Source organism: Chiroxiphia lanceolata, chromosome 9 (assembly GCF_009829145.1).
Source record: "Chiroxiphia lanceolata isolate bChiLan1 chromosome 9, bChiLan1.pri, whole genome shotgun sequence".
NCBI classification, from domain to species: domain Eukaryota; kingdom Metazoa; phylum Chordata; class Aves; order Passeriformes; family Pipridae; genus Chiroxiphia; species Chiroxiphia lanceolata.
This window is the reverse complement of record NC_045645.1, coordinates 14,692,803-14,720,153: the sequence shown is the minus strand read 5'-3', so window position 1 is coordinate 14,720,153 and position 27,351 is coordinate 14,692,803. Positions and strand designations below refer to the sequence as shown.

Genomic DNA, 27,351 nt, shown 5'->3' with positions numbered 1-27,351 from the left:
ATCTCCAACTGCAAGATTCTTTATTTCCAAAGCTAAATAGGTTCTGCTGAAATAGAGGTCTTCAAATAAAAAGCTCACTGGTTCTAAAGGTGATAATGGGCTCTAAGTATCCAGTGAGGGAAGTGTTTCTTGTCTCTAAATCCAATATTATCTGCTTCTCTAGGTCCAGAAACACAGTTTTCTTGCTCCTCCATCTCTTGTTTTCTGTAGAGTAGTCATACTCTGAAGGAAAAAAACACACCACACCATAATGCCCTGTTAAGCTTTGAAACCTGTATGCAACCCCATTGCTTTCCAGTGGGTTATGTCAGTGCTGTCACAAATTAATGAAAATAGGCATCACCTGAGGCTACAGCAACCAACCAAAGAAATGGCAGTTTAGTTGTTAGAATTGTTACACCATTTACCAAAGAATGTATAGAAAAATCCTTATGTGAGTAAAGAACAGGAGGTTGGAGTCATCCCTGCTTGAAGGAGCAATGTTTATAGGGAAGTTGGCAAAAATGTAACTTTCTGAATGAGTAACTCATGTAAAATGAAAAGTGAATTTATAGTTGTTAAATGTCCGTAGGCTTTAATGCTCTTGCAGGGGTTTCACTTGACCAAGAACTGCGCTTACATGAACTAGGACCATTTTTTCCATTCTTAAGAACTGTAAATATGAAATAAAGAGCTGCTAAGCTATTCTAATTACATCCATACTGATTTTTGAAAATACTAGGGGAAATCCTGTCTAGCAAAACAGGTGTGTTTTAAAGACCCAAAGAAACAGAAAATTTTCTTAATTCTAAATACAACATACTGTTTTTTCTCTCTGTGCCTCCAGCTCCATTTCAGTTCTGTTTTGGCTTGAAACTTTTGATACTCTTGAAACTCTTGTTCACAGTACTTCAGGTATTTGACTTCTCTTTCAAAGAAATCAAGTACATTGGCGTGCTGTTAACACAATGACAAACAAGAGTCATTACGTGCCCAAAGACACAGATCTATGGCTGATGATCTGAACAGTGTTATTAGTTTATCTATATTGGGAATATAAATATCTCTATTTATCTCAATAATTTGCAGCAAAACAATATAAAGATGTGAACAACTTCAGCCACGGTACAGATAGTCCTTATTTCAAAAGCGCATGAATGAGTGGGAATGCTAGGAACAGTTTGCAAAATGTGCTTTCACTAAACTAGAACCAGATATGAAGACATGTAAATTGAAGTACTAAATTTAAAGGGAAAAAGTGGACGCAAATTTGGACAAGAAGGTGTAAAGAAAAAGGAATTCAGTATATTTACATTACTATGAACTCTATAGCATTGTTTTAATGCATGAAACCAGGTGTCATTTTATGGGTGTGGCAAAAAATGCTGAAGTTTTCATGTAGCGAGGTTGGAGCAGTGGAATTCTACCAAATGTTGCTGAGGTTTCCTTTAGTTGATTCCTATCTGAGCTCTGTGCAAAGCCAGCTTTGCTACAGGTGATCTTTGGAGAATATGGCCATTCTGATCTCAAATTGATTGCCATCATTTGAAGGCAACTTTTTCCAGGCAGGCTTGTTTCTCTGCTGGGAGTTTTCAGGATAAAGTGTCAGAGATTAATAAAAATTCTCACCAACCTCATTACTCGAAGGATGACTTAGTGTTTGACAGATTTCCAAAACATGCAGTACTCCAAGATCGTCAGAAACAGCTAAAAAATGCTGCTCCGCTGAAAGACATTTGACAAAAAACATATAAACAATCCAAATTTCAACAGCAACATGAACCTCCACCCAAATACAATCTACAGAGGGTTCATTTTTGTTCTGGTCATTTTGGCTTATTGTTCACTGCAGCAAAAAAGGCAGACTTATTTCTCTCTTATTTTATTAACAACTGAAATTCCCTTTAAAGTTTATTTTTTTATCAGACTTTTTCTTTCTTAGTTAAATGTTTTCAGTTGCTTTTATGCTGTGATAGTACACTTAGAACTGATGTATGCAGTTTTGTATGTACAGTGTTAAATTAGTGGAAGTGTGTACTTATATAAGAGAGTTTGTAATAAGATTTATGTGCCTTGGAGTCACGGGCCAGTTTGCAAACAGGGTAGCACAATAAAGTGCAGTCACCATCAACATACGTGAGGCAGTCCAGGGGCTGATGAAAGTGATGACTGATTTGGAGATGTTCTGGAAATGAGATGGCTCATGAGTTTTCTTCAGTAAGTCCCAAATATCTAGATTTCCGTCGTCTCTGCCAATGAAGAAAACTCCTGGTCTTGCTAAGGACCATTGTCCTGCAGTGTATCTTCCTGCAGAGCAGCTTGACTGAAGGATTGGTCCATTCTTAATTTTTTGTGAAAACAAAGATAGATCCAACAATCAAACAGTGCTATCAATTCACTCCTTCAGATCTCCTGTCATTGGAGAATGCTCACAATTTAAATGATCTTATTACAAAACTTTTGTCAATGGCAAGATTTGTATCACCTTCTGCAGATAAACAGAATTATGGGGAAGTAAAAAACCTGGTATGTCACTTACAGACTATTAAGGTAATCTGTCTATCTGCTGTTAAAACCTGTGGTCTGGAGATTTTGTCAGGTGCAGTTAACCTGGACTCCTACATGAGAGGAACTGTAAAAAAAACCCATGTTTTTTTGTCTTCACATGATGAAAAAATTTCGTCCTAAAATACAAGTTCTTCAGACTTGTTAAGTACACGTTTCCTTTATTCTTTAGTTTCCCTAGCAGCAGAAATAAATAGTTGAGAAGCTACAGTTTTTACAAGGTTAGAATTGAAGGTCTTTTTATAGAAGCTTCTTTTATACCTGATTCGTTTCTAAACTATGAAGCTTTGTGACTTACAAACATTTCTGAAAATACAGACTCAGAGTCTTTTATAGTTCTGTCTTGTATATCTATGAATTATGTGAATTACAGCTGTGTTAAATTAACTTACTGTAACCCCTTCTTTCCAAATGGCAAAATTCTGGCCCCCAATGCTTAGGAAAGTGTCTTTAAAAAATGGAGATCTCTGGAGAGTGTTGATAGTTTCAGTGTGAAGGCTGTATTTCTGAGTCTGCTGCTGACCTAATGGATGAAAAAGGCAGTTGCTTGTAACTTGTGCCTTAGTGATCAAGAAACAAGAGCGCAGGACCCAGCACAGGCTTTGCAGATACTAGCCTCATTTTATTGCTCACAATTGGAACTACTGCAAATCTAATTATTTCCATGATTTGTGACAATAGGTGCATAGTGATGCACTGTGAGACTAGAGAGGGTTGTGCTGTTCTGTCATGCCAGCTAAACTGCTTGCACTTTTGAGGGTGTCCTGCTAAATCCCATTGTCATCAGTGAGATAGACTATTAGAGCTGATGAGCAAGAACCTTAAAAAGGCAGAGTATAGATGCAAATATTTTAAAGCTAGCGATATAGTAAAGTTTAAACAGGTATTGAGAAACTTGAACTTACTAACTGGTTTTGCCGAATTAGTATCAATTTTCATTTTCCAGTCAGAATAAACAATTACTCCATCCTGTAATGCCAGAAAAACCAAGTAAATCCTAATGTTAGAGCTTAGTGGCTTTTATCAAAGTTGTTTCTAACTTTACTTAATTATAACCATCATTAAATACGATCCGAGTAAATTAAAAACTGAATTCGCAGCCGATGACTGAAAACATAAAAATTTTGCATCACCATTTTTCAGTTATGTATTGCCAAAACAGCTTTACTCATCATCATATATGTAAGCAGTCCTTCCTGCAGAATTAGGGGCCTGTTTTTTATAGTTCATACTTTGCTCCAGTATTTGAGGAAAATGTGACTGGAAGCAAAAAGGTAGCTAGAAGCCAAATTTTCATTTCCATATGAACTCAAAACTGGGAAAGATTTTTTTAATTTTAGATGCATAGGGTAGGTGAAGGGCTGTGAACATCTGGGACTTCTTAAAGTAAAATTAAGTTGGGGGGAAACTGTAGTATTAGTGTTTACACCTGACATTCGGGAAAACACTAAAAAAATACTACTAATCTTATGCATTCTGGAATAAGGAAATACTGTTTGGTTCCTAATAAGCTCAACATATTTTGGAAATGTCTTCTAATTCTGCCCTTGAAATAAGGGTTCATAGTCTACCACATATTGGAAGTGTATTATTTTTTTAAAGCATGTAACTAAAAGCATTAAAATGGAAGTAAAATGTGGCATGTTCAGAAAGATCTTTTCAGTTACACCTGAAGAAAACATGCAAGCCCATACATTTGTGAAAACTCTATTATTTAATTGTTCAGTCTTTCAGATACCTCAGATTAACATTTTCCTCGGTAATATATTATTTTCACTTACTTCATTTCCAACAAAAAAGTTGGTGGATATATTCTCTAACACTTCTAGATTTGTGCTTGAAGAACTACTCATCTCTGTATATGGGCTCTCTTTGGCAGGTGCTTTTACTGCACTCAGAGATTTTGCCTTCCCTGGAAAACAAGATGGTTACATCTATTTGTTAAACACAGGAATTTATCAGACCAAGCAAATCCTTTGTCTTGTAAAGGTAATCCGTGGTTAATGGAAATTTCAAGAGGAGGGATGAAGAAAGACTGACAGGTAAAACAGCAGTTCTCTAAGTTAACTGTTTCCTAGTGGAATCTCCCCTTTGCTGCTCTGAAGTCAGTCCTTCCCATACCCAGACAACTACTAGCGTTAGCACCACCCTGTTCTTCCGCAGTTTTACACAGCATCAGTGTCTCCATGGGAACTGCCCTTATCCATCGCTTGTAGCTGCTGCAAACCAAGAACTAACATCTCTGCTCCAGGGAATGGATTATGTCTAAAAATAGTTTTCTGCAATGGCTGAAAAGGACATACTGTTTGAGGGATAAAGAGGTTGTGTGGGGGACTTGCACAGGCTTTTGAGTGAAACCGGGTAGAGTTACTGTGTATGCAGAGCTGCTCGGTTTGGATTCGGTACATGAGCATATCTGTGTAGTCAGTACATGTAGGATGCACTTTGAACACCAGTATATTTAAGAAACCTTTTTCCCCAGATGTTTTTAGCTATACAACATTTTGTTGCTCAGCTTTTATTATGTATATACTGAAATACAAGCTTATTAAAAATATTTTCCTTAATAAGGTGTGATAAAACTGTTACCTGAGGTTTTGTAACGATAATGCAGTTCCCTTAAGATAATTCTGATGGGACCATACTCTGTGTTGGTATCCCCTTCATGCAGACTTATCTGTTCAGAAAAAAGTGCATTTGCTAAAATATTTTGTCAGATCTTTGAGGTGTAAGTCTAAATTTTTTCTGCTATAATGGAACAGGTCTTTCCAGTTTGCAGTGTGTTTGTAATACTCCACAAACAGTATTTGCTGCCTCACATACAAGCATGGATAAAATGCTCTTTGTGTTATCCTTCTCCTGTAAGAATTTTGCTTTGTTTCTAGCAAAAATACCCCAGCCCAGCTCCAGTGGTCATGCTTGTTCAACAACTGTACCAGTTACAGCTATTCTGAACAGCACAGATCAGCACACCTAAAATTATAATTTTCTTTTTTAACTTAATGCTATTCTCAGCCTCACTTTTTTCACAAACTGCTCTGACCATTTTCATGAGACTGAATGTTGGTTTGCTAGTAATTATGGTTTGACCATGTTTCACTCTTTGGGACCCAGTGAGACAGACAGCAGAGCTGCTGAAAGGGCTGACAGGAACTTAACACTAGTTACACAACTACTTTTGCACCTACTGCAGTTTTTTAGAAGCAGTCATGCTGTTTCTCATGAATTAGCTTTTAAAAATGCTTTTTATTGAAATTTCAAAGGAATGTTGAAGTATTTAATTTCATAATCAGAAGGAAAATCACAAGAAAATCAATTTGCTGAAAAAATTAGAGTTGGGAAGGAAAATACAACATTTCTATGGACTTCTGGCCATATCTACATTTTTACTTGATCACTATGTTCTATATTTGTGTACACTACCTTTATGAGAGGTTTCCATGAAAGATCTAAATGCTTAGAAGTATCTGGAACACCAGATGAAGGTTTTTCATGATGTTCAATGGCCGGAATATCCCAAAATAATATTGAGCTGCAAAATAATCGTATAATGTTATTCTCTGGTTTTATTTTGAAGTCAGATGCAATTTTCCACACATTTTAAAGTTTGGAGGTTTTTTTAACCTTTCATCTTCAAACCTTACATAACAATAGAGGCTTTGAGAAGCAGACAAATGCTAGATACTTAATTGCTTCTTTTGTTATGATGAAATATATTTCTTTTTTCCCCATTTCATCGGTTAATTATACCAAAGTAGTTAAATATTGTTAATAGAGTTTGCTTATGGACAGTTACTGCGTGAACTTACTGGCACTACCTGGCTGAAATTCCTGGAGGTTGAGAGAACTAGATAGAACTGTGTAGCAGGTAATCTAGTTATCCAAATCAAAGATCAGTCCCAATTTTTGTGTCTGTGAATTTATTTGCTGACATTCAAGGCAAATGGTCCCACTCACTTGTATCTGTCATCTCATTGGAGTTTTAAGCCTTCTGATTGTTCCTTTTGCTCTACTCTGGACATTCATTCAGAGATTTGATATAGCCAATGATAACTTTTCTCATTGCTGACATCTCCTTCCCTTTTCTAACAGGAGTTGCTCAGTGACCCATGCTCTTCAAGCATGACATTACAGTGACTTCCTTTTATTATTTTGGGTAAATACTTTCAATTTGAAACCCTTGTGTGTGAGTAGTTAAAATAATTTCTTCTATGTGTATTACTTGCATTACACTGCAAACTTACTAACAAGAGTATTTTCAATCTTTCTTCTAATTTAATTCTTCAAAGTCTTCTCTGTTATTTGATTAGGAAAAATAACTTTGCATCATTATCAAATTTTGCTCTCTCTGACTCTCCCTTTGATGTAACTAACAAGTACATGATTGAGCCCCGCCATGCAGCGTTGAAGCCTCAAGCCTTTTGACATCATGAAAGCTAAACATTTACTTCTATTTTTTGCATTCTGTCTCCTTACCAGTCCTTCACACAGGATAATATTTGGTTATAACCATCATAACTATTCAGTCTACAAAAGAGGAGATTCATACAGAATAATTTTGCCAGCTAAGTCTCCAAGTTTAAATATAGTTTACAGTATTTTTGTGGACTTAGAATCTTTCAACAGTTTTTTGTGCATGTCACACAGTCAAATGTAAGTGTAGGGGTCTAGCTTTCCAGGCAAATGCATGTATGATCAACACTCTTCTTAAGCTGGTATACACAGAATATAAATGTATACATGCAAGGTTTTTCAGTTAATAAGCTCTTAATGCCATTACTGTAAAGGACAAGAATGCAAAGTGCTTGTCTTCTGCATACAAAATTTCAGCTATTCAGGATATGCTGATAGGAATCCAGAAGTGTGCTAGTTAAATCATGGATTAAGCTCCATAAAGCTTTCCAAAGGCAACTGGAAGACATCTTGTAGAGTATATGTTGTATATACCAATCAGGGGAGCAGGTTACAAGCTGCAGGCAATTTTCACCTCTGTTTTGGTTCTCCTGAAAATAACAGTAATAATTATTACAGGGGAAGAAGAAGATGAGAGACAAAACCCACTCTCTGCCACGTAAGTACTTCAACACATAAAACAGGTTACTAGAAATTAATTTCCTGTTTCTGCTTGGGTAGAGTTTTAAAATCAGGACTTATTAATTTGCAGTTATAAAGTCAAGCTATTTTACAAATGTACTTCAAGTGAACTGATATCAGCTTTGCCTGCTACACACCTAAAATTCTAAATTAACTGAGCAGGATAAATACTTACTGGCACCACTGCAAGTCAGGCCCTCCTTAGTTTTCCATGTTTTAACTTCTTTTATGCAGTTTAACCAAAGAGCTAACCATTGAGAAATTTATTTCCCACTTGGCTTGACCTCGCTGTGGGATGGTAGTGATCCCTTCAAATGTTGATTACTAATAGTTTAGTTTGTATGTGTGGGGTTCTGCAGGTTTTATACTACTTATCATTTACCAAGTAGTTATTGGCTAATTCCAAATTAATTTTAGTTACTCAGAAAAATAAAGGAAAGATGTCAAGAGTACCAAGTTATTATAGGCTGAACCCTGATCAAATATAATTTCCAGTGTATGAAAAATATATATTTTGGCTAAAACTGTACTTATCAACCATGTAGCAAAATTTCAGCTACACTTTTTTTATTTTTTATGGCAAGTTAGGCCTACTCTAATTTTCATGCATGAATTTGTCTACCTGGAGTGATAATGGTAGTCTTGCAACCAGGCAAAGCTGAATTAGGTGCTGGATATTACTTTGAATAATTTTTATTAATATATAATTATAAAACTGATTTTAGGAACTGTGTCATAAAAACTGCTCTGCCGTGCAAAGGCTGATACATATTCCATGTTTATATAACAAAAAGTATGTCTCAGTACATGTTGCTAAATACTGATGAAGTGATTCTTTTGTCAGTGTTATTTATTAAGCAGGGTTTCCTGTATCTGTTATCCCAGATGAACATGAAAACAGCTTTCTCAGTCTAAATCTTGACTAAAAAACCCCACCCAAACAACAAAAACCACAACAATGTCTGTTATCCAATCCCTTTCCACATGTTTTACATCTGGTACTGATTAGTATCCATGAGTATTACTGTAGCATAAAATAATAATGAACAGTCGTATCAGCTTTCTTTTTATGACATATGTGTACCCTTTTCTTCACTTTTCTGGTAATGTTGCTAAGGACTGCAGTATCCTTAAAAAGTCTTAAAAATTTGCATAAACCTTTTAAAGATTTCAGTTTTCTTCCTCTTGGCCTATTTTTCCACTGTCATTATTTGACTACATTTGCATTTCAAATTAATTTAGCAATCATTTGCAACACTTTGATGGTAATTGAGCATCCAGTACTCCTACAACAGTGTTGGACCCTTTAACTACTAAGACCCTAAGTACTATGGAGTTTTAAAACCATCACAGAAAATTAATATTTTGAATACACAGGTAGCACCTTGAACAATGAAGGTAACTGCAACACCACCATTCTTGGGTACCCAGATATTTAGGTAATTGAAGTTATTTCTCAGAATTTTTTGGTGACAGGCTAGATTGTTCGTAGTAGAAATTTAACACATTTTAGATGTGGAAGGCTTATTAAAATTTTGAATTATAATTTTCAGTAAAGTTGCAGAAATTTTTTTCAGTATGAGCAGATTTATGCCAGACTGAGAACCCAGCACAGTTGTGAAGCACAACAAACAGGATAAGAGACACCAGGTTTTTAATATTTACTAAATGCAGTGAGAAATAATGAAGGCTATTACAAATAATTGACGCTTTAATATTTTCTCCTGAGTTTACACAAGGATTTCTGACTTAGTACATTAGGAAAATAATAAAAAGAAGAAAAGTGAATTTTAAACTCACCTCAGAATGACGTGGCAGCCATTGTATATCTGTTACTGGTTTTTTGTGACTATACTCTCTGGAAGAGACTGCACAGTATTTCACTAGAGGTGGCTCTGTGCTACTCTGCTGGACTTGCACAGGTGATGGCTAGAAATGTTTTAAAAAGAGGTATCAGTGTATTTACAAATAGTAGATCTATCAAACAAAAAACCATTACTTTGCATTCTGTTAATGCTGCTTCACGTATTTCAGATCAGTTTATAGAACTCTCAAGGGGTCTAATACCTTCCTCTAGGGAAAAAAAAAAAAAAGGAAAGTATCAAAACAGGCCTTTGGATATGAAGCTCCAAAAACAATTCCAGCGTACCTCCACAGGCAAGCACACATCCACTTATTAGTTTCTCCTCTGCTCTTAGGTCTCTCTTCTGATTATCCTCTTTATTGTCTTCTTCCACTGAAATCTTGTTCTCTTCCAAGCTACCTTTTCTCTATCCATAAACATCTAAAATTCTTTTCAGTATTGCATTCAGTAACAAACACTCTCTGTATTTGATAGGCTTCGTAAGGCAAGAGCAGAGAGTATGTTGGTGCCCATTAGAGAATAGAAGCCTAAGTCACACCAAATGCAGTAAAGCTATTAAGCTGTACTAATCAGGTAGAAATTATATTGTGATAATGGTTTTATTTCATGAACTCATCAGATTTCTTATCCTTTCTAGTCTCTCATTGCAGAGATTATCTACTCTTCTCTTCTGAATCAGGATACCCTCACCCATTTTTCCTTCACTGGAATATGTTTACAATGGAAGCATTTACCATATTAATAGCTGCTATCTCAATTTCATAGAATTGTAGAATGTTAAAGGGTTGGAATGGGCCTTATAGATCATCTAGTGCCAGCACCCCCTGCTATGGGCAGGGACACCTCCCACTAGACCAGTTCGCTCAAGCCTTATCCAATCTGGCTTTGAACACTGCCAGGGTTGGGGCATCCACAATGTCCCTGGACAACCTGTTCCAGTGTCTCACTACCCTTACAGTAAAAAATTTCTTCCTAATATCTAACCTAAATTTCCTCTCTTTCAATTTGTGCCCATTACTCCTTGTCCCATCACAGCTTCCCTGTAGGACCCCTGCGGATACTGGAAGGTTGCTTTTTCTTCTCCAGGCTGAACAGCCCCAACTTTCTCAGCTTGTCTTCATAGGGCAGGTGCTTCAGTCCTCTTATCAACTTCATGGCCCTTCTTTGGACTTGCTCCAACAGCTCCATGTCCTTCTTATGTTGGGGACACCAGAGCTGGATGCAGTACTCTGGGTGGAGTCTCACAAGAGCAGAGTAGAAGAGGAGAATCACCTCCTCCAACCTGCTGGCCACACACCTTTTAATGCAGCCCAGGATCCTGTTGGCTTTCTGGGCTGTGAGCACACACTGACGACTCATGCTGAGTTTTTAATCAACCATCATGCCTAAATCCTTCTCTACAGGGCTGCTCTCAGTCACTTCTCTGCCCATCCTGTAGGTTTGTCTGGGGTTGCCACAACCCAGGTGTAGGACCTTGCACTTCACTTTGTTGAACTACATGAGGTTTGGATCAGCCCACCTGTCAAGGTCCCTCTGGATGTCCCATGCCTTCCCTCCAGCATACTGACCGCTCCACACAAGTTGGCGTCAGCAGCAGCAAACTTGTTCGAGGGTGCCCTCGATCCCACTGTCCATGTCCCTGACAAAGATGTTGAACGGGATCAGCCCTAGTACTGACCCCTGAGGGACACCACTCCTCACTGATCTCCATGTGGACAAGGGGCTGTTGACCACAACTCTGCACATGGCCATCCAGTCAGTTCTTTATCCACCAAGTGGTCCATCCACCAAATTCATGTCTCTTCAATTTAGAGACAAGATGTCATGCGGGTCAGTGTCAAATGCTTTGCATTAAGTCCAAGTAGATGTTGTCAGTTCCTCTGCCCCTGTCCACCATGCTGTAGCCCCATTATAGAAGGTCACCAGATTTATTAGGCATAATTTTCCCTTTGTAAAGCCATGTTGGCTGTTACCAATCACTTCTTTGTTTTCTATGTGCCTCAGCATAGTTTCCAGGAGAATCTGCTCCGTGATCTTGCCTGACGCAGAGGTGAGACTGACTGGTCTGTAGTACCCCGGGTCTTCTGCTTTACCCTTTTTTAAAATGATGGTTATATTTCCCTTTTTCTAGTCATCAGGAGCTTCACCTGACAGCCATGATTTTTCAAAAATGATGGATAGTGGCTTAGCAATTTCATCTGCCAGCTTCCTCAGGACCCACGGATGAATCTCCTCGGGTCCCTATAAAGCACAATCCAACCATCACCCCTGGACTTACCTTAGTTGCCACTTCTGCCGCTGCTGTTGCCTCACTGTCTGAGTCGACGACTTCATCAGCAACAGGTTTTTTAATTTGCAGTTTTTCTCCATGTTGAGAAATATCCCACAGTACAACCTACAACGAGAAATGAGTATAATACAAATTATTTCATCCTGTATATTAATAATAATTTTTTTCCAAATCATGGAGGTTCAGGGAAAAATAAGAAATTCTCTCTTTGTGTTAGAATTTGTAAAGTCTTTAAAGTATTTTCTCTTTAGTCTGATGCAATCAACTGAAAGGCTACACTTGTCTCAAAAAAAAAGTCTTTACAACTTGACCTATTTATCAGTACTACAAAGAAGCATCATACAATAATGGTTTAGCTATGGAATAACCAGGCATAGCTTCAGTCCAGGATAAGAGAGCTTCTAAGAGTCTGTGACGTCTGTCTTCTGTCCCTATATATTACTATGATGTTGAGTACATCACTTCACCCTTATTTTCATCCTGTAAGAAAATACAGAAATATCCAATTTTATTTTTGAACAGTGAATTAACACCTGTCCATTGATGCAGCCACCAGCAACGATATTTGGATCATTTGGACTGAACTGGAAGCAGTAAATGTCTTCAAGACACTCCAATATTAACTAGAAAGAAGAAAAACAAGGTAGTTGAGAAATACAGTCACAACATTTGTTTTTCTCTTGTTATTTAAACACTTGGCATATTTAAAAGTCTTGGTTAAATACCTGGGGGTGGATAGGGTCAGAAAAACTCCAAAAAACTATTACTGATCGGTGCAGCCGTGATTTTTTAGGAAGTTTAATTTGCTCTTCATAAGAAAGCTGCTCTCTTGCTGACACTGCTATAATCCCTGAATGAGAAAAAAAATTAATTTTCTCAAAAGACACAATTCAAGTTTCAACACACTGTTAATTATTCTGAGTGACTTATATTTATACCTTCTGAATATAGTGCAAAAAAAAGCAAAATAAAAACCCCAAACCAAAACAAACCAACCATGTTTTTTTTCTTTTAGATCAGCTTTGAAAAAACTATTTTTGTTACTTAAGGTGAAGTTATTTAACAATGAGTCATAGAACCTAAGTATCAAGATAAAATTCAGCTTTTTTTGCTGCTGCTCCTCAGTAGTGTAATACTGCACCTGAAATGATGTGACAGGCATATAGTCCTGGCCACCCATCTTGAAACCAAATCTTTTGTAGCCCAGTTAATTTTCTACACAGGCTTCAGTGTTGGCTGGTAGTGCAGCGGGGGCATTTACATAGAACTTAAGTGGGGCTTTAAGTCTGGCTGTGTAGAGCAATAATCCACAGCAGGGGGCAGGAGTTGACATTTAATAGGTCTTGTGATGCTCCCTGGCACTCATCAGAGCCACCTCCCATCGTGGCTGTAACATTCCTCACAAGTGTTAAGCATGCTACAAGAGCCAGCCTTGGGGAGAAGGACAGTGGTATGCAGAGCCATCCCAAGGACCTGGCACAGTTGCAGCCCTGCTTGAGTGAGCCTCATAAGGGAGAAATTTCTCTTTCTTATGATCTCCACTCATACATTAGTGTGAAGGACTTTGCATGGCCTATCTCCTGCCTGAATTCTACAAAGAATTTGTCTCTCATTTTTCATTTCATCTCAAATCAGCAATTCTGACAGGTATACTAAATTAGTTTTGATTTGTTTTTAAATTTGAAAGCTGATCAATTTTATGAAAGATGCATATTTTTTAGCTCTCACATAATACCCGTCATTGAAGACTCAAATGAGTATTGTAACTGCTTTACCAGAAGCCATCGGATGCCAGCAAACGCAGCTAATGGTTCTGTCCTTGAGGTACTGCAGGTTGGTAAATGATTGGTGTGCTTTAAGGTAAACATCTGGCTTGCCATCAGAACTGCTTTTGTCTTCTGCTAGGGCCTTCCAGTCATCAAAAAAAGCATTCATAATTTCATTTTGCTGCAATGCAATTTCCACTCTGTTTTGTGGAAAGAACAGTTAACGCTTCAATAATCCAGATGTGACTACTCGGTAATAGAATCACAAAAATTTCTGTAAAGAGGCAGCTTTTGTTTTACACAAAATTGTGACCACAATAGTTAAAAACTTAATTCCTCAGTGATGTATCGCTGCAAGGAAACCCTCTTACGCTTAAATAGAAATAGCCATTGTACCAAGAATTTAACTCTAGTTCTGTGTGGACCAAGTACCGCCCAATTCTTGTGCAAAAAGTGTAAGTGGGACTTGTCCCATGACTGAGGACATGTAGGACTGCACCTTTGCTCACTGCATAACCCTCTGCTTGAGTGAGCAGTGTTTGAAAGATCAGCTTTGCAGTTTGTTTGAAAAGATGTATCACTATTAACTTTAGCAGTTTAATATCTATTTAAAACAATAATTCATATTTATATGGCATACACTTTATGTAATTTTTCATAGAAACAAATATAAAATTAATATGCTAATATTACAATAGTAAACAAGAGAAAAAAGTGTATAGAAACAAAAAGTAAAACTGGTATTTGACCAGACCAATGATCAACTCAGACGAGTACTTGCTTGTATTCTGTATTATTTCAGGTAGCCTTTAAGGGTATTGCTGCAGTAATTTTACCTTAAGTGTACTGATGTAAGGAATTCTTTCAGCCTCTCAGATGACAGACTCTCTGCTTTCTCTTCCTCTGAGAACTGCCTAGGACAATACTGCGTGGCTGCATTTTTTGGATAGGTCCTAACCAGTTGGAATAAATTTGAATGTAAGTACAGAAACCATTTCAGAGACAGAAACCCATGTAGTGTGTGAAATTAAAAACTAAATGTATGATTTTTTTTCTAGAAACTCTTTGGAAAAGAGTGGAAGAAGGAAGATACAAACAGAGCATCCCATTTTGTTCTATTAATTAATCAGTTTGCAACTAACTCCAGAATTTTAGTTACGAAACAGTGCATAGCTTAATAAATAAACTTGTAAATATTTTCTCATACTTACCATTTTGTCTGAGTACTAACTTCTCTTACTTTTGGAACTATTTGCACCCCCACATCTTTTTCAAGCATTTTAATACTGAAAGTTTTGTCTTCATAAGAGGTGCATTCAATGTAACTTTCTGTTTCATGTGAAGCATTCTTATCAGTAAATGCAATTGGTGCACCAAACTTCCTGCGTACTCGAGAAATCTTGAATTTAATCTGGAAAAGATGTATTTCCATGGTTAGTAGAAGAGAATGTTTTTGTAAAACTGTAAAAACATTCTGTAAAATGGTAGCATTCATATCATCATACAATTAGTTCTATTGATGATTTCTGTGCTGAGTTAACTTACATTTCTGCATTTTGAAATTCTGAAATGCTCTTATAAATAACCTACATATGTAATAGAACACAGGTTTGTATTTCTAAAACAAGAAGTTGCTGTAATATTTTTTGATAACTGCTAGTAGAATAAGAGAAATACATTTTCTAATTCATGCAATATGAAAATCTCATGTTTAATTGAAGGATTAATTTGCAGAAAGCCTTATGTAATACTAAATTAGGCTTCCAAGACCTAACTTCTCCGCCCTTCCCTCTTAGCGGAATTCTCAATTTGGGTGAGGTATTTCAGCTTTCCTTGCACTACCTAGGGAGAGAAAAGTACTCTGAAGAAGATTCACAAAAATTTGAGTGAGGCTTGACTTCTACCCACAAAGAGAAGTAGGCACTTGATTTCAGGCAGTAGAAAGGTATTACTTTGTCTTGGATTCATAGCACTTTTGAGTGGACCTTGCTAGCAATGTAGAATACAGAACACTTGGACTGTCAGTGTGTTAAATTTGGTGACTGTGAATTAGCTTTAGAACAATCAGACATCTTTTAAAGTATAATCAAGATGTCCAGTTGCTGAGAACTACCAAAACTTAGCCAGTCTCTCTTGAGCAGGGATTTAGGTACTGAGTAAAAATCACTGATGGACAGTTAGATGCTTACAGATGCCCCGCACATCACAAGTTAGGTGAAAGCTGTGAGTGGATCTACTTTTTGACATATAATTTTCTCAGTATAATCTGTAGATGTAATTAATCAAATATGTCCTTCTGTAAAGTCAGCTTGTAACACTTGTAGTCAGTAACACTTAAAAGTGTTGCATGCTACTTAAATGCCATCCATGGAATGAAACAGAGTTCACTGAGCTTCAAGGGTACAGAGCAGTAATTCAATTTGTAATCTGACCACATTGTAAATTAAACAAAAAGCAGCAGAGGTGCCAATGACCAAAGAGGATAAGGACCTTTGAACTTAAACCTTAAAAAGTAGTTATGTTCAATGCAGTCTCACATGCCTTAGTTGCAGGACTTAAAGAGAACAGTGTCTAAAAAAAAAAGTTTCTACAGCACTTTCAGTTTTTGTTAAAAGTGAAGCTATTTCTCTATTTCTCTCTGTTGGTTTTCTTGAAAGACCTCAAGCAAAACTAGGATCACAGCTTCCAGCTTCCTGACTTTTTGTTTTTAAGGAACTTAAAATATATTTCGGGGTTTTATATTTATTTGTTTGACTAACGTCTCTTGATTCTGACCTTTGTAACTTTGTCTTTAACAGATTCTTCTTCAACTTCCTTTTCGCTGCCAAGAGAAACCCAGGGTCTGGGGACAAGAGGCTTAAAAGGATCCAGAACTTCCTCTCTATCTTCTTCTTTTTCTTCTTCTGCAGTTTCTGGAGGCTGTGACATCAAATAGTGAGAAATGTTACTTTTCCAAAAATTTATTACTGAAATGTAAGTATGAACTAGAAACCCAGTTTTCAGTCTTCATTCACACATTCCTTACTTTTGTCTCAATGCAGTGAGTCTGGCTATACTGTGTCCCTGGGCAGGGCTGGATTAGGTCCCATTAATTTGTGCATTAGAATTTTCCAGTAAATGTTACATGTTTAATATTTAACTACTAAACAGAGACTGTTGTCTTGAAAGCAAAACACTTTTATATAAAAAGAATTTATACTGATTTTCTGCTGGAACAGCAGTTTAATTTTCTTCATTGCTACTTCTCCTGATTTCCTGATGCTGGATGACAAACTCATGTTGAAAAATTATATAATCTTCCTATAAACCTTCTCCTATAGTGCACAAGGGAAATGTTCTATGTATCTAGGGCTATTTAGAAATCAAGGACATTTTAATGTATGATTTGAAGACTATATATCCCCCCATATTGTGAAAAATAAGTATAATATTTATTTGAAAATAACGTATTGTCCTTTATTTTTATGTCTGAGAAATCTGAGTCTTGGCAAAGAAAATTACTACTTAAGATAAAAACGTAGCAATGGGGTTAATACTGGCCCTCTGAAGTAAAATACAAAAATTTAATTCAGCCCTTCTCAGTATAAAAGATATTTTTACAGTGATACACATATTTTTCCATGCTCAGATTACCCATTAGAGAAACATCAGATGCTTATGATTACAATATCATTCCTGAAGTATATGTTTGAGACTAGATTCTGAAATATTCATAGATAAAACAATGCTGTGGTATACTTGGATTTTACCTTTACAAGGTTTTCCTTGGCCTCCTCAGAAGCAACAATGTAAAAGTTTTGTCCGTACTGGAACTTTGCATCAAAAACTACCAAAAGTTCTTCCCCTGGATATTCCTATTTTAATTAAAACAATTAGTGGAAAACTGAAAACAAATAACATTCAAAACAAACATGAGGCTGTGACTGGAACAGCTATGACTAGTGTTAATTTAGTATCTTAGATTAATTTTGTGGTCTTAACAATGAATTTCATGTGCTAATTGAAAAGAACAGATGGATTTTATTTTGTAATAAAAATAATTCTGGGACAAAACTAATCTTTCATACAGAGTATTAAACAGAAAATAAACTGTTTTAATGATTCTCAATAAATAGGCCATGAATTAGGGGAAGCCAAATATGTGAAGCTCTGCCAGTTCACGGAATCAAAACTAATAGTATTTATGTTACTTTTAGCATATTTTCAATCTAAAGTTAGCAAAAAAAAAGTTCATGGACAGCCATGAGAAACTTTGAGTTGACAGTGGTCCATGACCTATAGCAGTCAGATGTTACAGCATTAGTGTATTTACACAGAGTCAAACAAGGGCAGACATTTTCCCTTGAAGAATATACACTCTGAGGGCATGAAGCCTTAAAGTGAGAATGAAATAACCTACATACTAGGACAACTTTTCTGACAGGATAGAAATCAGAAATGTTAGCTCTTGTTTCCAGGTCCTGAATGATATCTTCTTTTTTAATAATTTTGAAACAATTTTCTTCTGTGACATCTTCATCAACTCGGCAATTAAAAATTTCTTGGGTCTTTGTAGTCAAAACTACAGGAAAGATTTCTGGGTGGCCTATGAAAGAAAGCAAAATTGTTTGATAAACAGTTTAGAGTGTTGTTAAACACACACATATACTTCGATAAGTCTGTGTCTTTACTGTTTATAGCAGAATGCCTTTGAATCACTCAGCTTCATTCTCAGTATTTTGGAAGGCAGAATACAAATTATGTTACATTTTATTAATCTTTTAAAATACAAGTTTCATACTTAATGAATATGATTTTCCTGATATGAATTTTTTGGTTTTTTTCTTCTCGATCAACAGGTGATCAAGAACTTTAGTGAAAAGTCATTAATGGACTGGTTTTAATACATTAAGGACATGAATGCATGGCTCTGATTTAGGAAAATCCTTGGATAGATACAATGCAGTCCTTCCCTGCAATGCAGTCCCACATTAAGCTAATGTTTAATCTAGATGAGGCTTCTATACTCTCCCAAATAAGGATGCTTTTCTGATTTTGGACTTTCATCTTGCTCTCATTGAGTTCAGAGAGCCGTAGAGTCTATTTCTCACAAAGCAAGTGAGACTAAAACAAGTTCACTAAGATTAAAGCCAGATATTTATTTTCAGCTTTGCTGGAAAACAGGAAGCTCTTGTTTTCTACACACATGACCTCTGTTAGGTTCATTCATGTTAATTCAGAACAAGATATTTTTTATCCTAGCTCTAGCACTGATATCTTCATTGGTTTTAGTGAAGCTGGATACAGTTAGGCAACCAGTCAACTGTGCTTTGCAAACACTCATCTGAACATAATATACAGTGCTTCCTGTTAAGTGTGTGTCAGCTGTATGTACATAAGGTAATGTACGTAATACTGGTCTTTCTCATGTTACATGTTCTGTCTTCCAGCTGACATTACAGCTGTGGTCAAGATCACTCTATTCCCAGCTAGGTGAATCCTGCTGCCAGGAGACTCCTCCTTTGCAGTACTGCCCTGCTGGCAGACTCATGTGTCGCGTCTCAGCTGCCACTTAAGAGCTTTCTTCATGAGGGCTGCTGTACTTCTGCCTGACAAGGCCAGCAGACGGTCCTCTTTTTGGTGAACTGGAAACTGTAAAGGACTTAGGGACATGTATACTATGTACTATTTATATGTGCTGAAATGGGCTGGCTCTTGTGACAATAGCTGATACTTTCTATCAGCTTTGTTTCATTCTTTTTTCCTAGTTTAGTTACTTAGTATTTTATCTTAATTCCCAGCACCTCTGGTGTTTTTCCTCTGTGTATGCCTTAAAGAGAAGTTCATATACCTAAATGATGATTATGACCAGCTGTGTCAGCGTGTTTTGAGAAGTCATCTCTAACCTAAGCCAACAAAGACTGACAAAATGCTAAATCCTCCTTAATCTCTGTTATTTGGGGAGCTAAATCTCTGCACAATCCTATCGCATAATGCATAATGCTGGATGAATCTGACATTTATCCTTTAAAATCTTTCAATGCTGCTACTCCACTGCATCTGCTCTGCTATGATCATCACTAAAATTAATTACATGCATGATGTTTCTGGTACATGGCTACACTATGCCAAGTATGGATTACTTAGTGTTCACTAGTCATTTTTTAGCACATACAATCTCTTTGTAGCATGCACAGTCCATTTGTTCACTTTCCTCACAAGCTGTAATCAATATTCCATGTCTTCCCTTTTTGATATCTTGGAGAGTTCCAGGATTTCTGTGTGGGTGCTTCCAGAAAATACAAAATCAGGAAACAGACTAAAACAGATAGTCTATTTTTTCCAGTGCTCTATTGCTGTAAGTCCAAGTTAAAAAGCTGAGTAATGAACAAAAATAAAATATGTACACCTTTTAGTCCAAGGAACTAAAATTCTATATTACAGAATATGATTTTTAACAGAATCTGTAATATAAGGAGCTGATACTGGAATTCTTATTACTGTAAACATTTTTATTGAATACTTCTTTCCAGTAAAAGGTGTGTAATATCTGATCATAGGCTTCACATTATTTTTCTAATAGTAAATTGTACTTGTATAATTTGTAAGTCAGCAGTTCTTAGTGCTATGAGAACTTCACAAAGAACCAAGAAACTTTAAGGAGAAGCAAAGAACACTTACAAGTCTTATGCTAAGAAGATACCATGCATGCAGTTTAAATCCTGCACAGACACTGCCTGCTTACACTAGTGTTATTGTCCTGCTTTAGCAACACCTTTCTAGCAGTAGTTTAGCTATTAGAGCTCTAACTTTATTTGCCAGTAGGTGGAGGTACAATTCTGTCTTACTGACTAAGTATCTCCTGGAACACTGAAAGTACATTTTAGCTTTTAACAATAAAAGCTGTGCTGTACAAGCCAATTAATAAGACAGCCCTTTAGGCTGTTCCTGTAAACCAAAGATAAATTTTACATTGACATCAATTTAAGTTATATCTGAGGAAAAATTGCACAAATTAGGTCAGAAGTAAAATCCAACCAGAAATATGAAAAATAAAAACCCACTGAAAATTATCTGATGTCTAAGAAAAAAGAATATATTTACATTCAAATAATTACATATTTTTAACTATGGCCATGCTTAAAACTGAACTTTTCTTGCACATAAGTCAAAACAAATGCTTGATATCATCTGACTTTTAAGTGGTGAATTTTTTCCCCTGCAAAACAAATTATGTTATCAATGTCTATTGGCACCTATGATAAAAAACCACAAGTGATATATTAAAATCATCTTCTCACCAAATTTAATAATTATTTGACAAAGATAAAAAAATTATAAAAATATTTCATGTTTTTCTTTCAATTGCTTAACTATTACTAAATGCAAAGATTTTGCACCCTGTAATTCTCTTGTGATCCCAACTCCTCTCAACCCAAGATAAAAACCTCCTCTACAAACCCTTATCTCTTTCCTACTCAGAGCCACTGTAATCACTACTGCAATAGCTGTGTTTCTTCATAGTTTGTAAATTTTCTCATTCTTAAAAAAACCCAAAACCCCCAAAACTTTCCTTATTATTCCCTGCCATTAGTAACACTGAAGCTTCAAAATGCCTTGAGTATTCCAGAACTACTACTTTAAAGCATAGTCATCACAGCACTTACCTATACTGGCCATAGAAAGATCAGCTTCATCTTTTTCATCTGAAATATAATGACGTGGTGTTATCAGTAATGTTCTGTATGATGGTTACAAAATTATAACCAGTAATTGTAGCTCTCTTGGTTATTTGTAAAAAACAGCATATTCTAATTTTTTTTAATGCATGGGGCCAAAATAATTAAAGTAGCTTTCATGGGAGACCAGATTGCTGCTTATTCCATTACTGCTGGACTTTACATACCAAGCTCTTTTCCTTTTCCTTTTGAAGATTCCTTAGCTTTGTTTCCACCTTTCTGTTTCTTTGCCGAGGTTTTTGGACCTTTGCTGGATGTGAGATTTTCTGACATTTTTCCAGATTTCTCTGGAGAAAGATACACATCATCAATAATTTTAAATAGACAATAGAATACGCCTTGTATGAGTGAACATTTGGTTCATGATTTTATGTAGCTTATCATTATAGTAATATATATATATTATATATATATGTATCATATAGTAATATTTTCATATGCAGCTAAAGGTATGTTTCATAATTTTAAATCATAAGCTGTATTTTTATCTAATAGATGGAAGAAGTTCATCTGTCCAGGTTAAATTAGGAGAGGGGTTTCCCTTACAGAAAGCTAAGGACCTGAGCTACAGTGGGAAAAGCGTGGGTGAAAATTTATCAGTTACAAATGTTTGTCCCAATGTCCTTAAGTGTAAATCATTACTCAGCTGCACAAAGCATTTCTATTTCCAGTTTATTTTTCAGTGTAGGTCTGTGGAGGACAAACTCAGAAAGATGTATGCATAATTACATGTAGCAACCACACAACTGGAGACGATACTGCATAGCAGGCTACTCCTGTTTCATTTACTCTCCTTCTTCCCAGTATCTAGAAAAAGGATTAGAACAGTCGTGCAGGAAAGGCTCAGTTCCATGGCAAGAAGGAAATGCAGTTCAGCCTGCCCGCCGTACAGACCGGACAGCACCATCATGTGGGAGATGCTCACATAGCAGCTGACAGAACAGCTAAATCCGGATGGCCCAAATTCTCTTAGAGGTATTGAAAATTGTTGGATGATATTACTGAACAGCCAAAGGTGTTCAGCCGGGATGGGGACAACGGGGCTCTCATTTTGTGTCCTGCCTCTTCCATGTTCACACTTTTTAAACCCATAAAATGAGTGGGAGAGGAAGAATTTTTTAAATGTCTACAAAGCACCTACAGTATTTGGATGCTATTACAATTTTAACACTAACAAGAGGAAAGTAGATGCACTTACAGGACAGAAAGAGACAGCACCTTCAAGAACGCTGGATGATATAACTACTTCTGATGAGCTCTTGCAGGAGCTACAGCCTGTCTGCCCGTGCACATGAACAGCACAATTACTTCAAGACGCTAAAGGTGAAAATGTGAGTTTATAAAATAAATGTTCTGTCTTGACAGTTTCCTTATGAATAGCCTAAAATAGTGTAAGTGTTAAAACAAACACGCCATGGTCTGTGCATTCTCGATTTCAGTGGCATACCCTGGCTGAGAAACAGTGTTTCACTCTTTTGTAACAAAATTCTCGAATACTCCAGAAGCGAGCAGTATAATTTTAGCTTTCAATCTGAATTTTAGTTTGGGGATGGCCATTGATGGCAAGATAGGCCATGGATTATAGCTTAGTTGTACAGCCTGGGTTTGGGATAAATGTTAACCTCCCATGAATTCAAGGTAAATTTTGCTGTCGACTTTGATGGGAGCAGAGTCTGACATTTGTATTGTAGTTATACATTTTTCTTTTTCACTCCAATCAAAATAGAAAAATGTACTCTATAAATCCTCAGACTCTTTTCTGTATCATGGTGGATCTTGCAGATCACAGGTGACAAGCTTCATCCATGGTATGTTAGTGCATTTCTCTGTTATTTAATCTCTCTTGATTATGGCAAATGCAGCTCCCTTCATTAATCTGTTTGAAGAACTGTAGCAATTTGATCTTCTGCGTCTTCCAAAAAGCAATGACAATACCAATGCAAAACAAATTGATGTTTCAGAATTCTGAAACATTTGCCTTGCACAGGATGATGTTTTTGGAAAGTTAAAAACTCCACAAGTCATATATAATGAATGTAAGGAGAAAGTTAGGAGTTTTTACTGCCCTCATTTTCATAGTCTTTTCATCAAATACAGGACTAGAAACACTGTTAATATATTTTTGTGTAATATTCAATATATTTCCATGGTTATAATCTTTCAAAGGAGCCTCTACACTGAACAATATGCTTAGTTTATAGTTCTGAAACACTTAGGCCTACCTCACTTAGAGTGCATATCAATTCAGATGGTTAAAAGAGACTAATTTTTCCCTATTTAAAAAGCAAAAAAGGCACAAAGCTATTTCTTATCCAATTTCTTGTCTATTTTACATACAAAAATTGTGACCCATTTTATAAATGGATTCTGTGACTATTTTTAACTTGAAACCAACCTTTATGCCTCTGTGTAAGAGAAGCCCTTCAGAACAGGAGGAGACGACAGCTGTTTTAGAAATTAGTTGAAGGCCAATACGAACCTTCTCATATATATTCCGGTCACAATTTCTTACTTCACCATTTCATAATTATCCACTGCTACAAAGCTGGTTTGGAAATTTTGAGTGAGTTCCTCTGAGTATCTTAAACCCTAAGTCATATGAATGGAGGAAACACTGAGAAGGCTGAGATAAGTCACATGCCTATGTTTAGCAAAACAACTTGCAAGTAAAAAATCCCTTTTCCTTCGACTGACTTCAAGTATATTTTACTTATAAAAACAGTTAAAACTTTTGAAAATTGTCTCCTAGGAATCAGTTCTCCTCCTTCATTGGAAGAATGAGGTATAGAGGTACACGCAGCACTGCAGATAAGGGCAGTGGTGGTGAAGCTGGTGTCAGTGACTGGTGTGTGTATTTGCATATGTTAATATGAAAAGTACCCCTGTTTAAGGATTGCAAATGAATACAGCAATCAATGGGGCTGTTTGTAGTTTCCTCTGGGATGTACAAGACCTCCGCAGCTGGAAAGCAGATAGAAAAGTACAAAAGCAATTATCTCCTTTTACAATATCCCTAATACCATATCGCCTCTGCCCATTTGCCATCCTGTGGGCACACGATTGTCAGTGGTTAGGAAACATGTAAGGCCTCCAGAGAAAGCAAAGGCAGAGCTTCTAGAAACTTCTCTGGAAGCATAATCAGGCCCATAGCCATTTACTAAGTATATATGCAAAGCTGGTTTTTACGCAGGAATATGGTAACCCCCAGGTGCTCCCTTCAGGAAACCAACACACATTGAGAACTTTAAAATGGGTACTGAAGAGCAGCCTTTTGCACCCCTCCTCTTCCAGGAAAGAAATAAAGGAACAAAAGTTCTAATGCGTAAGTTAAACGTTAGTATTTTCAGAAGTTACCTCTTATTTCAGAGAGTTTGGTTTTTTCACTAAGTTTTTGCACAGAGTACTAAATACTATCAACATAGCCATGAAAAAAAATCAGAGTCTATATTAGTGGACTGTCTGAAAACATGACCAAAAAATTAATTCTTTAATCTAAGATTAGTTCCTATCCTCTAAGGGATATTTCTATATTGCTTATTTAGAAAGGATTCTAATACATGTACTTGTTCAGAAACATGCAAATATATTATGTATTTCCATTATGCTTATATAAATTCATGATTCTGTGATTGAGAAGAGGTTGGAAGCAACATTTAAATTAACATAATTTGAAAGTTTTAAAAGTGCAAAATCAACTGCCATAAATATTGCCATATATTTTATTTTTAAAAAATAACTATATTAAGAATCCATTAAATATGTTCAGTCTAATTTTTCAGCAGTATTTCAGTGGAACACAGTGTTACATTATTTAACTGGTAAAACCCAAGCAAATATTTGGCAACTTTGTTTGACATTTTACAGACTAATTTATTTACAGATGGCTGTAATATTTTGAACATTAGGGTTAAAAGAAAAAATAAGATCAAAGTGTTCTCCTAATCATTTAATGTACTGAAACATTTACAGTTATAAAACAAACCCATGAAGTTGCTAGGTACTGCAAAAGGAGGAAGTTAATTAGCTATTAGTACTAAAAAAGATGCTGTCTGATTTGAGGACACAGAATGATTAATTAGTTGCCTAATTGGATGATTTAAGGTCAAGTTTGTGTGCATTTCTAATTTAGAGCTGTAATTTACTATAATTTGGAAGAATTAAATGCATGTCCACTTTCCAAAAGCACGACAAGGAAATGATCAAAAATATGTGCTACTTGGGTTTTTTTATTGTTGTTGTGTCACTACCAAACTAAAAATCACATTTCTGTCAGTAAACATTTAGGAACATTAAGATGTTAAAAATACCATCTTGAGAATTACTTTTTCTCTCCAGAAATTCAGATACAGTGTTCCCTTTAATTAAATTTATTCTACTTTGCTCTACATGAAGAGCAAATAATACAAATATCTAAAGTTTGCATTATTAATAATGCTTGTGCATATTTGAACACCACTTCATTGTATAAGTTGTAGAGAGTAAAGCTGAAATTTTGGCAACTGCCAAATCATTTCAGCATATAAATAGTTCTATTTAAATGTACCTGATTTCGCACATAAAACTTCATTAAATTAGACTTACTTGAACCAAGTTATTTTGTTATTTGATAGAAACCAGTAGGTGTAGAGTATCTGGGACGGTAAGTACAATACATGTAAAATTAGGTTAAGAATTAACGAGAAAGGCATAGAGAACAAAACGGAAAACTTCATGAGAACATTGACTGTGTTCCACATCTTTTCCTTTCTTCCACTCATAGAGAAAGAGAATAGAGTTGGAAAAGGTATAACATGGACGATTGAAGACATAGAACATGTTTTGCACTAGGAATAAACCAGGATTCTTTTTAGCCTGAAGAGGATATGATAGAAGTCAGTGAAATCAAAAGAGACATGGAAAAAGAGACCAGGAGATGATTATTCCCGGTCTTTCCCAATACAAAATCTAGCTGACATCACATGAGCTTATTGAGGGACAGACTAGAAACAAACAAAAGGACTGCAGAAGTATTTCATTGCACAATAGGTGGTTGAATTATGGAATATACTGCCTGTGGACGGGACAGCTGCCAGAAGTACACAATATCAAAAAGTAACAGGGCAAACTGACAGATGAAAAACTGAGGGCTACTAAAACCAATGATAATACATCTGGCTATAGAAATGAAACCATAAATCCAACAAAAGAGGGAGGAAGTATGGCTTTATTGTAATCTTGACCAGACAGAACTTCTGGTATGAGCCAGTACAGCTGGTCTAAGTTATTAAAATTTTGTAACAATTTGGTCGGTACTTCAAAAGTTACCAAGTATGATGTTGAAGTTGCCATAACATGATCAAACATAACAAACGGTAGCATATGTTGCCTTGTCATGACTTGTCACGAACCAGAAACGTTATATTGTAAAGATTTGCACTAGATAAGACTTTATTAATATTTTTTTAAATAGAAAAGATAAGGAAAATAATAATCTTGTCTTCAAAATGTGAGAGCTGGGTGGCTTGAACAAGACCATGAGGGAGACGGGAACGGGGAGCGGATTTTCGGAGGGTTTGCAGCAGCACGGAGGGGCTGGGGGAGCGTTTGCAGCCCGAGTCTCCTCACCAGCACCGCCCAGCCCCTGGCACAGCCACCGCGGGGCCCTGCCCGCCCCAGCCCGGGCGCGGGGGAAGGCGCTGCCTCGGGCTCGCTGCTGGGAAAGAGACGGCGGGGGCGGCTCGGCTGCACGGAGCAGTCGCGGTTTGTTCCCTGCCGGTTGCTGCCCGTGTTCTCAAGCCGAGCATCTTTCACCCGCTTCCACCAGCGCTGCCGGGTCCCCGCAGTTCCCTTCGCTCCCTCCCTTCCCTACCTGCGCGGACCCGGCTCGGCGCGTCCCTGGAGGCGGGCGGTTGTCATGGCGACGGGCCGGCCATGATTGACGGCTCGGACAGGCAATCAGCACCCTGCTCTCCCAGCCCGCCCCCCGCAGGCGGAGCCGCAGGGGCGCGGGGGACAAGAACTACCTGTCCCAGCATGCTGTGCGCGGAGGACGCGCCGGCGGTAGGACTCTGGGGCGCGGGGCATGATGGGGGCTGT

General features: G+C 36.8%; 1 protein-coding gene and 1 long non-coding RNA gene across 4 annotated transcripts; one reads left to right on the top strand and one right to left on the bottom strand.

Moving 5' to 3' along the window:
• Window positions 1–3: 3 nt before the first annotated feature.
• On the bottom strand, window positions 4–27,255 carry WDR63 (WD repeat domain 63). Of its 3 annotated transcripts, none has more exons than XM_032697147.1 (24): window positions 27,125–27,255; window positions 22,475–22,593; window positions 21,444–21,563; window positions 21,205–21,243; window positions 17,962–18,143; window positions 17,308–17,412; window positions 16,334–16,477; window positions 14,770–14,969; window positions 14,395–14,511; window positions 13,568–13,758; window positions 12,518–12,642; window positions 12,326–12,415; window positions 11,781–11,897; window positions 9,439–9,567; window positions 7,492–7,547; window positions 5,968–6,076; window positions 5,134–5,221; window positions 4,326–4,456; window positions 3,450–3,513; window positions 2,937–3,067; window positions 2,116–2,320; window positions 1,613–1,704; window positions 803–936; window positions 4–222 (listed from the first exon to the last, which is right to left on the bottom strand). In XM_032697147.1, exons 3-24 carry the CDS (start codon window positions 21,547–21,549, stop codon window positions 216–218), a joined length of 2,562 nt encoding a protein of 853 aa, XP_032553038.1. In that variant the 5' UTR covers window positions 21,550–21,563; window positions 22,475–22,593; window positions 27,125–27,255; the 3' UTR covers window positions 4–215. The 3 variants fall into 3 exon arrangements, with proteins under 3 accessions (XP_032553038.1, XP_032553040.1, XP_032553039.1); XM_032697149.1 differs by having other exon boundaries at window positions 1,613–1,701; XM_032697148.1 differs by lacking the exon at window positions 22,475–22,593.
• On the top strand, window positions 12,321–14,518 carry LOC116791313. Its single transcript, XR_004358687.1, has 3 exons — window positions 12,321–12,435; window positions 13,514–13,625; window positions 14,427–14,518. It is a non-coding gene; the product is annotated as an uncharacterized LOC116791313 (long non-coding RNA).
• Window positions 27,256–27,351: the final 96 nt, after the last annotated feature.